The sequence below is a fragment of the Centropristis striata genome, chromosome 4 (assembly GCF_030273125.1).
Source record: "Centropristis striata isolate RG_2023a ecotype Rhode Island chromosome 4, C.striata_1.0, whole genome shotgun sequence".
NCBI classification, from domain to species: domain Eukaryota; kingdom Metazoa; phylum Chordata; class Actinopteri; order Perciformes; family Serranidae; genus Centropristis; species Centropristis striata.
Genome location: NC_081520.1, coordinates 30955449 through 30970578, shown reverse-complemented (window position 1 = coordinate 30970578; position 15130 = coordinate 30955449). Strand labels below are relative to the sequence as shown.

General features: G+C 37.7%; 1 protein-coding gene across 3 annotated transcripts in view; it reads left to right on the top strand.

Annotated features, from left to right (window-relative positions):
- Positions 1-15130, top strand: part of gria4a (glutamate receptor, ionotropic, AMPA 4a) — a 159672-nt gene that overhangs the window by 73838 nt on the left and 70704 nt on the right. For all 3 annotated transcript variants that reach the window (XM_059330473.1, XM_059330472.1, XM_059330474.1), the window contains exons 6-10: positions 1004-1057; positions 2497-2655; positions 10169-10336; positions 11164-11268; positions 14685-14795. In XM_059330473.1, coding sequence (XP_059186456.1) covers positions 1004-1057; positions 2497-2655; positions 10169-10336; positions 11164-11268; positions 14685-14795 — 597 coding nt within the window. The remainder of the gene's footprint in view (positions 1-1003; positions 1058-2496; positions 2656-10168; positions 10337-11163; positions 11269-14684; positions 14796-15130) is intronic.

The following is a 15130-nucleotide window of genomic DNA, read 5'->3' as shown; positions in this document are numbered from 1 at the left end:
CAGACAACCCAACTGCAGGGGTTATAATGTGTATTTGCATGATACATATCTGACTGGCTGTGTTCCCAATCCACTTTCTTTTGTTACTTTGAAGTTTCTCTCACTGTCCTGTAATATCTGGTTCCTGTATGTTAATTACATTAAGTCACGGCTTCATCTTTAACTACCTCCGGCCTTTTGATCATGTGAGACTTAAGAGTTTCTTTTGTCGGGGGAGAGCACTGAAGAACTCTCTCCGTGCTGCACGAAACTAAAGGCTTTGATTGATCACACCGGCTTTCTGCATTTTTATTCAGAGACTTAGCCAGCATCCTCAGTATTTTGAGAAGAAACTGCACCTACATGCCCTCCTGACGGGCCTGCCAGCCTGCACAGTGAAACCCTTCACATGATCCAGAACGCAGCGGTGCGCTAGACCTTATTGCTGCACTAACGCCTCTCATTGCACTATACCTTGATTGTTTCCCTTTTTTCTGAAAGTCGCTTTGGATAAAAGCATCTGCTAAATGACTAAATGTGAATGTAAATGTGTTTTTGTACTTTAAAGTGACATTATTTTGAGACAAAACATGAATGCAAGTCAAAAGAAAAAGGTTGCCTCTTGTACAAGCGATTGGATCAAGGCACCTTCTAAAGGTAATTACCTAAACAAGTTAACATAACTAACCCAGACATCATGTTGCTGAAGCTCTTTAAGAAGCTGCAGAGTTTGAGCCAGCATGTGTGTGTCCTCACATGCTCATCAGTCCCTCTGCTTTTAATGAGTATGAGGATATAACCACAGCCACAGATGGGAGGGAGTCTCCCCTGCCCTGCTTACTCAAACTAAATTAAACCAACTATAACTTCCTGTGCCAGTTAATTCAATGGTTCATAAGTTAATTGTGAATCTAAAATGTTTGCTACACTACATGCATTGTCAAACGATAGCAAAGGAATGACGTTTTCTCTCTCTCTCTCTCTCTCTCTGTCTCTCTCTCTCTCTCTCTGTTTTTCTTTCCAGGCTGTCAGTGTGGGAAAACATGTAAAAGGTTACCATTACATCATTGCAAACTTGGTAAGATCTCTTAATGGCATTGCTTGCCGTTGGCTGTTATTTTGTGTCATGTTTAGTGGAGTGTTGGTGTAATGTCTTATTTTAATCGCCTGCAAGACTTTAATTCCTTTGTAATTTTTCAAAGAGACATCATTTTTCCGCAAGCAAACAGAGAAAAATGATCAAGATGACATCTTAAAAAATTAGAAACTGACATGAAACACAATCGATGTCTACATCTTTTAAGCCAGCATTATGAGATATGTTTTCAGCTCGTCCCAAACTTGTTTTTTTTATGCACCTGTAAGCAGAATAAAAACAAGCCATGTATGTAGGCCTGTCCCGATAACATATTGTTTAGGACGATATATTTTCCCATAAACTATCAGGATAAATGATTGTATTGTTCTATCATTGTTTTTTTAGTTTTATAACCATATTAGAGCATGATAAGCACATCCTTTTACATAACAATGACTTTTTTTTAATCTTGAGAATATTAAATATTGGAATTGAAATGTGGAAAAGAAATATCCTATAAAAATAAAACAAATAAATAAACTACAACCAACACAAATAAAACAGACTTTCAGGCTCTGTTAACAAAACATTGCACCGAGATAATCATTATGTTTTGTATAATTTTATCATTAAAATAACATATAAACAGCTGGAATGGCTGCTTGGGAAATATAGTTGGGGGGTTTTCAGCAATTTGTACTGCATGTCAAGCATTTGCAGCTTTACTTTAAACACAACACAAAAAAAGCACAAAAAGTCACGCATGTAAATGACAATATATTGAGTCCAGAAAAAAACTATTGTGTCCATTTTTATATACTGAACGATAAGTCGATAATAATTATCGTGACAGGCCTACATGTATGATAGCTCCATACAGATCTTTTATATTTTCCCTTTCGCTTCACAATTAATACTTTTTTTTCTCCTCAACAAAGTCAGAGCTGCGAGTAGCTGCAGAAACTCGCATCAGTAAATGAAGTATTGCTTCAACCTTAATCCTGAAAATCTGTTCCACAGCAGTTCTCTGTGGGACGGTGAAAAAGGGGCCAGTGAGCTTAGGTCAGGCTAGATAGGCTTTTAGCAATTAGCATCCATCAACCCAGGATAACCCTGGCATGCCTTTATTCTCTACCTCCATCTTTGGCCCATTCCCTAATGGATCCCTCTCCACGAACACTTCACTACCAAGTGTCACTCTGCATGGAGTCACACTCTCAGCTGTGGAAGCCACTCCATATTAAATAGGGGTATAAATAATCAGATAAACTGTTGGAGTATGTGGAGTATGATTCATCATCCTAGGTCCACACACTGTGTCGCAGGGTTTTTGTAGACCACTTCCTCTCTGTTCTTTTCTTTCCTTGCATTATGCCTCATTTCATCCTTTCTTCCCATCTCTCTCTCTCTCTCTCTCTCTATCTCTCTCTCGTTCTCAGGGATTTAAGGACATATCTCTGGAGAGGTTCATGCATGGTGGGGCCAATGTGACTGGTTTCCAGCTGGTGGACTTCAGCAGGCCTATCGTTATTAAACTGATGCAGCGCTGGAACAAACTGGATCAGAGAGAGTACCCCGGATCTGAAAGCCCGCCCAAGGTGATGAAAATATGCCGTCTCATCTTTGAATATGAGGATTGAAAAGGGCCACCCTAACAAGCCTAACAAATGTCCTTTGACGTTGCAATAGGGAGTTTTGTTTTGTTGTCTTCAGTAGACTGTATAAAACATGGATGTGGTCTCTGTAACTTTGAAGATTGATTTTTGGACACCCAAAATAAAGCTCAGTGTGGTGGCTGTATTCATCACATCTGGGCACGACCTGAGGTGTGCTGACTGAAATACACCACCTGTAACAGCACCTGTCACTCAAAGCAGCCATGTCCTCATTTATGCAGTTTTCATAAACAGGGAAATTAGCTATAGAGCCAAAACCTTTTTTGAAGAAGGCTGTAAACATCTTTATTTCTGCTGTAAACTTGTTCAGTTTAACATTCAACTTCAACTTCAACTTTATTGTCCCTTAAGGGAAATTTGTTCTGCAGGCAGGTGAAAAACAAAACAAAAAAACACAGGAAGAGGACAAGTACACAATAAACCATGAGGCACAACCGAAGGCAGGACCATCATTACATTAGTATACACTGGATGTATCCTAACTGTTCACTTTTTAAAATTCAAATTAAGTTGAGTGCTGGCTTGAGATATGAATGAGATTTTTATTCTCTTCAATTTGGCCATTGGCACTCCGGCCTGAGGTCAGGACACTGTATAATGACCTGAGCCTCAGAGTTTACCCTCCTACAAAAGGTTGTAGAAAGATCGGGTAATGTGACATCAACAGTTTTACCTGCAAATTTAACAATATATTCTAACCTTTTCTTATCACCTAATGTGAGGCTGCCAAACCAGGTGATGATGGCAAAGGTCAGGACAGATTCAATTATAGAACAACATTTCCATTAGTTTGCTGCCACACCCCAAACCGGTTGAGCCTCAGGAGAAAGTGCAGTCGCTGCTGTGATTTTTTGTACACAGCATCAGTGTTTTCATTAAAAGACAGTTTACTATCTACAACCATGCCAAGGTACTTAAAATGGTGACACCAACAGAAGAACTGCAGTTTGGGGGCATTTTGGCTTCATTTTTAAGCCTTGTAGGTTGCCGTTTTATTCGACCTCTGCTAGTGTTCAGGAAACAAAGATGCAGAACTGTACTCTAGGAATTAAGTTAAAACTGCCTTTCACTTTAGATAACACATCAGTACATCTTCATATAATATACACTAGAAGATTGTGCACACCCACACACACACACACACACACACAAACACACACACACACACACACACACATTCATGGAAAAAGCTGATATCTAGCCATTTTCTTTTTTTGAAATTGAAGAAAACAAGGATCACGATTGTGCAAATCGTTCTTTGTACCTGAAATTCACCACAGAACCCAAATATCCAACTTCTTCATGCAGCCAACACATCACAGAGTGATATGCTGCATTTGAACCATTTAGAGTGTGTTATGGTGCATTTGGTTTGGTGTCTGAGCCAATCAGAATGTGACCTAAGAACGCTGCAAAGGCGATCCCCGTGATAGAAATTGCTCTATGATTCTGTGATTTACTGTCAAGGTTAACGTGGTGCATGCAGATTCAGACTTCTTGTCATGTCTGTGCTGCATTAAAATTCCTCCATGATATCTCAGAATTCCTTCCTCTCTCTCTTTTATTAGAATTCCCTTGTCTCCGTTTCCGTAGTCAGTTGCACAGTTGCATTCCTCATTGTCACTCTTACTTTACATCCCTTCCCCTCTCTATTCACCATCCCCACTGTCTATTTTCTCTGCCTATACCCATGCCCCAATCTCTGTCTTATTAGTGTGCCTCCCCCTCTCTCCTCTTCCTTCCTGTCTCTGTCTTCGTCCCTCTCTCCTCCCTCAGCACACCTCTTTTACCCGGGTTCTGACCTGCAGCCAATTGTGTTTGATTTGTGCATAAATTATCTGGAAATATGTCCACCTACCTATTAAAGTACATCACACTGCAGCTATCCTTTCCTCCTTGGCTCACACACACATACATGCAGTCCCTCTCAGAGGACACACACACACACACACACACACACACACACTTTCTGTCAATGCTGCAACTTTATATTGATGGTCATATTCTCTCACGATTGGATTGTCATTTTTCACCCAAGTACCAGTGCTAATTGGCTAATTATCATTCTAACATTGACCTGATGAATTTTATTAGTGGATGTCGGCCGCATCTATTCACCCATTTACACAACAGTTGGTGTGTAATTGGGGTAAACTTATTATGCATGTGTGTGACAGATAAACACAGAGAACATACTTGGATATACAAAATAAGTGTAAACACAACAGGGACTCTTCACAACTTTGTCAGCATATTTCATTACATGCACTCACTTCTTCTCTTCCCTCTTCCCAAAATGATTTTTCTATGCTATTTGCAAACAAGGAAAACTTATTTTAATGATTTAACACAATAAAACAAAACAGGATATCCCTAGTGACAACAGATGCTTCCAAATTGCTTGAGGCTAATTGGTGCTGTGTAAAAACTGCGCTCAGTTAGCCTTGGGCCAACTGGTAGCCTCAGGCCAAGTAGAACTCTGGTCTAATAATGTGTAGTGTAGAAAGCACTATCGAGACATGTCACTTTCACACAGGAGACTGGATTTTCAGCTAGCTGCTTTTGGCCATCAATCAAAATCTCTTAACCCAGTGATTCTCAGCTGCTGCCTTGAAATGAGCTCCGGTGTGCCTGGAGATTTTGTTGAAGTTTAATGAAAATGATCAGTGACCTGGCAAAGAAATATATTAACTTTATCAAAATTCAGCCACAATGCTTTTGATCACACATATCTTCTCCAAGTTGAAGCCCTTTTGGACGCTTTTTCTATCTCTTTTTTTTCACACATTTCCTCCGATTGCATGATCAGAATATGAATAGGTTTAGCACATCCGTGTTAGCATATTTAACAGATAGCGGGGGCTGCCTGAATCAATATTTTTCCATGTATAAAGCATTTAATGTTTAGCAGACATCGGTGCAAATCTAATTTTCTAAATTAAATATGCGTGTATAAATGGTTTTAAAGCTACTGTGTTAATTTTTCATTTAGATTTTTCATCTCATTTGACAACAAAAAAATTAAACTGCTTTATGTTTTTCAGCGTGTCATTAAGCCAGACTCAGTTATATTATGTTCCCTGAGGTACAGGCTACGGTGAGATTATTTAATTGCATTAAAAATCAGACATGTGTGTGCAGTCTTTGCACTGTATTTATTAATAGCTGCATACATATTGTCACGCTCAGCTGCACACATGCATAAGGCAAACAGCCAGTGTCTTCTGAAAAAATGTGTGTCTCCTCCTCTTCATTTACCGTTAATTCCACCATGGTCTTATCTAGGGTATTATAGTTAACAAAAACTAAACAAATAACAGAAACTGGAATTGAAAAAAAAAATGTGTTAACTGAAATAAAAATAAAAACTAGAGTTTTTAAAGAAACGATAACTAATTGAAACTGTATTGTGTGAAATTTTAGTGAAAATGTTTGTGTATTTCCAGGAGAGGTGCGATTGAAATTACTGTAATGACACCATATTAGCTGTAAAGAGCAATTTATCAGTTTTCAGAAACCATTGGAATCTTACCGATAGCGTAAACCGTTCAGTTATTATGGTAATCTGAAGTGCACTCTCGCACCCAACAAATACCCCATTACAAAAAAAACTAAAACTAATAAAAACCAAACTAACACTAAGTATAAAAAATATTTATTAAAAAAATAAAAACTAAACTAAAAGTAGCAAACTCACTCTAAAAACTAATTAAAAACTAACTTTATTTGGGAATAAAAATTCACAACGAAACTAAAACTCAAACTAAAACTAATGAAAAACTATTTAAACTTGGGTCTTATGTTCCACTAATATTACTATTTTTAATACTATAATACTATTTTTCAGGAGACTGGTATGACTCACATTTAGGATTTTTTAATCATGCATTCTTAGATAAAAAATGTAGGTCAAATTTTGAACTGATAATGTTGCTACATAAAAAGTGAATTGATCACTCAAGTTGTTTCAGTTGATCCTGGGGAGGACTAGAATATCTGTACCAAATTCCATGAAAATCCATCCAAATGTTGTCAGAATTAAAGTGACACAAATAACCAAGAAATAGACATTAGGGACTTTAACCCTCCTGTTATGTTGCGGGTCAAATTGGCCCATTTCAAATTGATAATGAAATGGTTAGTAATGGAGTTATTAATGAAATATAAACCATGTTTATTGGGATTTTTGGACACTTTGGATAATTACACATGCCCCAGATTATTGCTGTTTCTGAAAAAAGTAACATAACAGGAGAGTTAAGGAGTGACAGTTTAAGGGAGGGCTAAGGCCATTTCGACACTTCGACTATGTGGTGCTATAGAACAAATGCTTTGCCGTACCCAGAACTACAGCGACACAACGGAATATTTCTCAACCTCCATATGTGTCCCTGCCCTAAAATACATGAATAAATAAATTAAATGAAAAGATTTTGAGTGCATCTCTTTATTCTTCGCTTTAACTCACTCAGGTCCATTCCCACATAAAAGTCTCTCTCCATACGGTGGAAAGCAGAAATGCAGATATATACATACATTCTAAATCGACTGCATACATTTTTTATGAGTATTAGCTTCTGTGTGAAATGTGGCACATGCTTTCTTTATTGCATTCATCATTTATAAATCTGGTCTGTGGTCTGATTTGTGACGGTAGAGTAGGCTTTTATTAAGCTCCATGTTTTATCCCGTTTTAGAACGCACGGCTGCAGAGTTTCCTCTGTTTCGACTTGGTGGATTTTATCTGAACTTGGAGATTGAAAACTGATCCTAGAAATATTATTCAGAATTAGGTGTTTTTAAATTCCTTTACTGCTTTCTATGTGTCCTGAAGGTGTTTCTGTCCTTCCTGTGACAGAAACAGAAAACAGCATGCTAGTTAGCTCACATTTGCTGTTGTTTTCTCCTCGATTTGAATTCTATAGTCGTCATATGTCAGTCGCAAGCCTGAAGGCTTCTTTAGTTTCAAAGAGGAGAGATGAAAGGAGGATGACATGGTTCCAAAACATGCCTTATGGGATGCAAATCAAGGGATGTCAGTAAGAGAGTAAACTACCTGCAGAGGCATGGAGAGCGTCGGCAGAGTCTCTCAGCCGACTTCCCTTTTTCCTCCCATTTTCATCTCACCACTCATTTCTGCAGTGATGTGAAGGCAGCCCGCTGTGTGTTTGACTGCCTCCGTGTGTGGGCTTGGTGGGTTTGTTGCTGCTGAGTGTGTGGTGCTGTTCCGCACGCCGCTGTGTTTTACCTATAATGAATTTGTCAAACAATCTGTCAAGATCACTGCTACTTCTAAGAGTTTCATTAGAGAGCAGATACTGTTAATCTCTTCTGTTTTTTTTAACTCACTGTCACGTTTCACAGGTCCCTACAACACTGAGTTTTTCTACCAAGTTTCTTCTAAAGCACCACATCTAATTTTCAAAACCACATTATGATTCTCTGATGGATTAACAGATTTTTAATATGATTTATAACATGTTTAGATGTCATTTCAATGGGCCGGTGAAAACTATAAGCCTGTCTAAAACTGGCACATTTACAGTCACGTTACATTTACAGTGATGCTGATTGATGTTCACCAGCGTTAAGTGTAGAAGTCAAATAAAAGTCAGAGCTGTGAAACTGATTGAGGCGCAACTCAGCACGTTTGCATCCTGGTGAGATGAGTTCATATAGAGTGAAGGTGGTCTGAGGCAGTAATACAGCTGCTGTCAAAGATTACATTTGTTCATTTTAGGAATAAATCACATAGGGCCCTGCCAGCAGATTCTACTCTGGCTTTGGAAATCACATAAAGCATCTATTCAAACACTATTTTAGTGTATCTGAGCTCATGGAGTCCTGCAGGGTGAGTTACCATCACTAAGAGGACCATTTGGATGTTTGTTTGTTTTGGTTTTTCCCAATGCTGCTGTGCATCAAACAAATATGATAAATCCAGAGGTGATTTTGCTTAACAATTCCTTCGGTTTCAATATTGCAATGGCTTGACTGGAATACTCATGTAGAAGTATTGTTGTGGACAGCAGAATGTGTCACCCAGCAGTGGTGGGACCAAGTCATTGTTTTGCAAGTTACAAGTAAGTCCCAAGTCTTTGCCCTCAAGTATCAAGTCAAGTCCCAAGTCCTACAGTTTGAGTTTCGAGTCCTTTCGGGTCCTTTTAACAACAGCGTAATAATATTTAAACCGATCATGTACGCATTTAAAATCTGCATTTATTTATCAAAACCTTTTTTGCAAAAAAAAATCTTCAAACAAACAAGTGCATATTACACTATAACTAGTTCCACAGCAGTTTCTGTCCTGTCTGTCTCATCTCATATTGTCTGTGAGTGTTTTTTTTCTCACTAATTTAGCAATGCTGATAGCAAAGCTATCATTATCTTTCATTCAAAACTTACCATTCTTTGTGCAACTTCAAATGTCGGACGAAGTTGGAAGATGTTGCGTCTCCGTCTGTAATCTTCGAATGTTTTGGATGCTGCCATTCATTTTGTGTTGACCACTTAGTAGTTTTTATACCTGAACAAAACGATCTTTGGGATCATTTTTGCCAACTGACGCCATTTTGTTGATAGTTCTTCTTCATTGCTTGTACTGCAATTTGATCATGCTGTTGGATCACAATAACATGGATGGAGTTTGATTGGATATTGAGCCGACAGCACACGTCACAGACAGACACAGACACAGACACAGCGAGAGACGCACACATTTACACAAGAGAGACAGAGCGGCCCTTAGTAATAGACTTTTTAACTTTCTTTTCAAGTCGAGTTGCAAGTATCTTTACATTTTGTTAAGTCAAGTCAAATGTCATCAAATTCATGACTTGGGTCCAAGTCATGTGACTCGAGTCCACACCTCTGTCACCCAGCACGAAAAATTGAAATCACATGACAAGCTTTGAATCTTGAGTGGAGCGTTAACCCTTTTCAGTCCCAGGACAAAAAACATTTTTTTTCCAATTATGAGGATCAATGCAATGATTTGCGGATCCTTTGCAACCTACATTCAGTTGAATACAGTACAAAAACAGGATATCTAGTGCTTCAACTTTTGTTTTTGGTAAATATATATACACAATATACATATGGTATGTTCATTCTGAATTTGATGCATTTTGATTTTATTTATGTTTTACACTGCATCCCAACTTTTTGGGAATGGGGGGTTGTGTGTAGCTGCACTTCAGTTACATTTTGGCCTTTAGCTATAGCTATTCACCCAGAGTAAAGCCAGTATAAGCTTCCAAACAGGGTCTCTTAAATTTTATCTGGTAAAGTGTCTGCACTGCCTGAGAATAAATTGTATGACCAGATTAATTTCTTTATACTATATATGGACAAAAAAGTAGTTATTTGCTAAAAAATGCTGAAATTTCCCTTCTTGTTGTGTCTCTTCCCCCTCTCTTTTTCCTTCATTCTTCAGTATACCTCATCTCTAACGTATGATGGCGTACTTGTGATGGCCGAGGCCTTCCGCACCCTTCGCCGTCAGAAAATTGATATCAGTCGCCGTGGCAATGCTGGTGACTGCCTTGCTAATCCAGCTGCTCCGTGGAACCAAGGAATCGATATGGAGCGTGCACTCAAACAGGTTGGTAGAAGTTTGATGTTGTATAGTTTAGTAACAGAGCACAGAGCAAAACAGCTGGCATAAAATAGGGGAAAATGCTCCAGAAATCCATGCCAAAATTGATGTTATTAATATTCTTGTTGGGACTTTGAGTACCCACAGGTGTCCACTCACACACTTAACACACAAACGTGTATTGCTGTACTTACAGGAAAATTGTGATGACTTTCATTCACTTGAACAATAAGCACTACATGTCTAGTCCACCTCTGACCCTCACCTTGATGCAGCATTTAATTTAGCTCATAGTAATAGTCAAATCCCATTTTGTCGCTGTTGGGGTTGTTTTAGAGTGTTTTCATATCAATTTAGACTGAAATCTTAACCAGTATTATTCAGAGGTCCCTCTGGCAAACCTGCTGTTTTTTCTTCTTCTGGAGGGCGTAGCGGGTTCAATTTTAGAAGTATACTAAAGATATTGATATCAAATGAAACTTAAAGATCCCAGCATGTCAGGATATCATGTTGGGAAGTTGTCCAAAAATGCTGCAGTTAGGCCGTTTTGGCAGTTTTGAAAGCGGTCATGTGACCTCTGACGTCATGCTATCTGAATGACCGTAGTCAGGCTCTCTGTGTTCTCTCACAAGTCTCCTCTTTACACAGCTTTCAGATTATGTCACCACTTCTATGTGGCATTTATTTTTGATCTGCTATCTCCCCTTAAACATCCACTTCCCACAACCACCAATTCTCAAAAAAAGGACTTTGAATAATAACTGGTTCAGCTTCACAACTTTAAAGTTTTCATTTGTCTCCAGTCCTTACTATCATTGTTGTCATAAATTCAGGTGCGCATTCAGGGCCTGACTGGGAACATTCAGTTTGATCACTACGGTCGGAGGATCAACTACACCATGGACGTGTTTGAACTGAAGAGCAACGGACCACGCAAGGTAGGCTCTGCTCATAAACAACATCAGAAACATACCACAGCCGACTTATTCTCATGAGTTCTTATGCCCTTGCACCGCCTCCATGCTCAGAGACAATATTGTGTTGTCAGGCTGTCCATGCTTAATGTAAGTCCATATGTCTTTTGTGAATGCAATAGCTCAGGTACACCTGACAGGAATTTCTCCAAATTTGGCACAAACGTCAACTTAAAATGAGGACCAATTAGGGCCGGGCGATATATCGATATATTTTTAAATGTGAGATGGAATTAGACCATATCACATATATCAATATAGTTCAAATGTTCTCTTTCTTTATATACAGTCATTGAAAAAAATGATTAGACCACCCTTGTTTTCTTCAATTTCTTGTTCATTTTAATGCCTGGTACAACTAAAGGTACAATTTTTTGGACCAATATAAAGATAATAACATGATTTTGGTTATCATCAATAAAATTCATGGAAAATGTCTGGATATCAGCTCTTAAATTAAACTCTTATCAGCTATTTTTGTTGTTATCATTATATTTGTCCACACAGTGTACCTTTAGTTGTACTAGGCATTAAAATGAACAAGAAATTGAAGAAAACAAGGGTCTAATAATTTTTTCTATGACTGTATAAATGCTGCCCTTACTAGGGTTTGTCATATTTTGTTATTTTGTAATGTTCGTTATTCTTTTCTCATATACATATATTTATTTCAGAAGAAGATTGGCCTATTTTATTTCATACGCTATTTTTTAAAAACTTTTTGCACTATATGTAGCTTTGATTAAAAAAATGGTACTCCTGTAGTTATACAGTAGTTATGTTCACTTAAATAAATGTTTTTAAAAACTACTTGTGACATGTCATATTTTACTTTGACTGAACATTTGCTCTCACTTTATCGGGATATCGGGATATATATCGTATATCGATATTCAGCCTAAATATATCGGGATATGACTTTTGGTCCATATCGCCCAGCCCTAGGATCCACTGATTAGATTTTGCCAGTCAAAGGTCAAGGTTACTGTGACTTCATGTCCTTCCCATTCTTGCGAACACCTGGAGGGAATATCTTTGGACTGATGCTCAATTGGTGACACTAAACTGGTGTTCGTATGGATCGTCTGTGCTGCTACATATGAGGCTGGACAGAAATGGATATAAACTGCTTTCCCTGTTTGGTAGAGACATACAATTGCGAGGTGGTGATATATTTTCAGGCTCTGCTGCAGCTGAAAAGCAAACAGATGCATGTGAAAGCCCCAGATTTTCATCATTTCAGCAAATGTGATTTGTCAGCAGGAAAAGTTCCTTTTTAATCACCAATGAAAGGGCATACGCTCACGGTTATTGTTAAAGCATCCTTTCCTGTGGTTTTAATGTGTGCTGCGTTTTTTGGTTTCATCCCTTATGGTGGTAGATTATTGAAAGTGACATAATTTACTGCATAATTATTTCCATAATGCTTAATTAAGAACTGTCTTACTGCAGTAGCAAATGTCTTTAGATAACTGCGATTGAACCATCGCAGCTTGAGTTGTATTAACTTTTTAGAGTGTGCATTGGGGAGCAGCTACCAATCAACCTGAGGCTACATGAAACTCTGCAGTGACATAAATAAGCAAAGTTTCAACATTATTGTCCTGGAACAATATTTATAGGACATGAAGGAATGTGTAATTTCTGCATGGTCATTGTTCAGGGTTTTGAGAGACCTTAGAGTCCTTCACTGCTCTGTGAGGAGTCTAAGTGTGTCTCGAGGTTAAGATGAGGACCTTGATGAAACAGTTTGGTCCAAGTGTTACACAGCACTATCTTTCATCCGTCAAGCTGGCAAAACGTTACATTTTGTGTGACGTGGAGTTCATTTATTCAAGTACTATACTTATAGTCATGGAAAAAAGTATTAGATCACCAGTGTTTTCGTCAATTTCTTGTTCATTCTAATGCCTGGTACAACTAAAGGTACATTTGTTTGGACAAATATAATGATAACAAGAAAAATAGCTCATAAGAGTTTAATTTAAGAGGTGAAATCTAGACATTTTCCGTGGTTTTCTTGATATTAACCAAAATCATTATGAAGAAAACCATGGAAATGTCTAGATATCAGCTCTTAAATTAAACTCTTCTCAGCTATTTTTGTTGTTATCATTATATTTGTCCAAACAAATGTACCTTTCGTTGTACCAGGCATTAAAATGAACAAGAAATTGAAGAAAACACTGGTGATATAATCATTTTTTCCATGGCTGTAAGTACAATTTCACTTTACTTTACTTTACTTTACTTTACTTTAGTATTTCCACTTTATGTAACTTTATACTTCTACTCCGCTATATTTAGCTGCCAGCTCAAGTTACTCTTTGATGTGAATATTTAACATAAAAACATGAGAAATGATTAGACATGATTTTTTTAAATAAATTAAAGCACATAAGAGTATTTTAAGTAGTTAAAATGAACCCTGAATTGAGACAATTTAAACGCTGCTTACATAAATGCATCAATAATAACAATACAATAATATATTTAAAATATATAAAACAATCTGAGTGGGTCCATTCTACATAACAGGTACTTTTACTTTTGATACTTTAGGTACATTTTGATGCAGATTCTTTTGTACTTTTACTTCAGTAAGTTTTATATGCAGGACTTTTACTTATAGTATAGTAATTTCACAGTGTAGTATTAGTACTTTTACTTCAGTAAGAGATCTGAATACTTCTTCCACTACTGGACGTGGGATTCACTTTATTAAGCTGAGCAAATGTAAATTAACTTTTTTTTTTGGGTATGACTCATCATGCTGTTCAGAGATCTTCTCTAATGCCAGATTCATGTTGTATAAATGTATGTATTCAAGTCAGGAAACTGATGCTCATCCAGTTATTTCTTTATAAATCTAAGTGAACATTGACTTGAATAACAAGTTTTCCACTGCGATAATCCTTCTTCATATTGGCAAAAAGTAGGAGGATAAGGCTCAGGGTGCTAGTACTCATAATTTCTCTTTACTGGAAAAAAAAAGCATATATGTAGCACCAATAATAAAGAAATAACACCATGTTCCAGCTTCTCAAGTGTTCCTTCGACAGCAATGTGTGTTTATTGAAAGTTCTTGGCTCACACTCAATAACTCTCAATATCTTCTACAGTTCCAATGGGAAATCTGCTGGAGCGAGCTCATTCTGTTGACTCATTTTCTTACTTTTTATTCCTTTGTCTTCGTCTCACATAGGTTCTATTTCTTTCTTTTTTATATCTGTTCATTTGTGTTTTTGTCTCTCTTGATTTTATTGTAAGTATTTTAGATGTCACTTTTGCACGAATTGAACTATAAAGACTGATTGATTGGATACTTTTTTGAAATTGTATCACTCATTGTCTCTCTCTTATCACTCTGTTTCCCTCAGATCGGCTACTGGAATGACATAGACAAACTGGTGTTGGTCCAGAATGAAAACGCTCTGTCCAATGACAGCTCGGCCATGGAGAACCGGACAGTCGTCGTGACAACCATCATGGTAATAAACCCTCAGACTGCTTTCATTTCTGAATAGTTTGGGCGCTGTTTGAGATTTGGGTTAGGCTGTCCTTCAACACTGTCTTTCCAATTCAACACAACCCAGCTGACATCATGTAGAGGCCTGGGGCTTCATGTATCAAAGAACCTGGTCTCACAGGAATCCGTGAAATAGCCACGGATTCGCTTAACTCAAAATCCGTGGAATAGCCACAGAATCACTCAAATTTCCGTGAAACTGACACGGATTTCGCTACAATGCAAGTTAATATTTTTTCCTATTGGTTTGTTCCAAGTCACATGACTTTTAAGGTCCCGGCAGTCAGAACAAAAAAC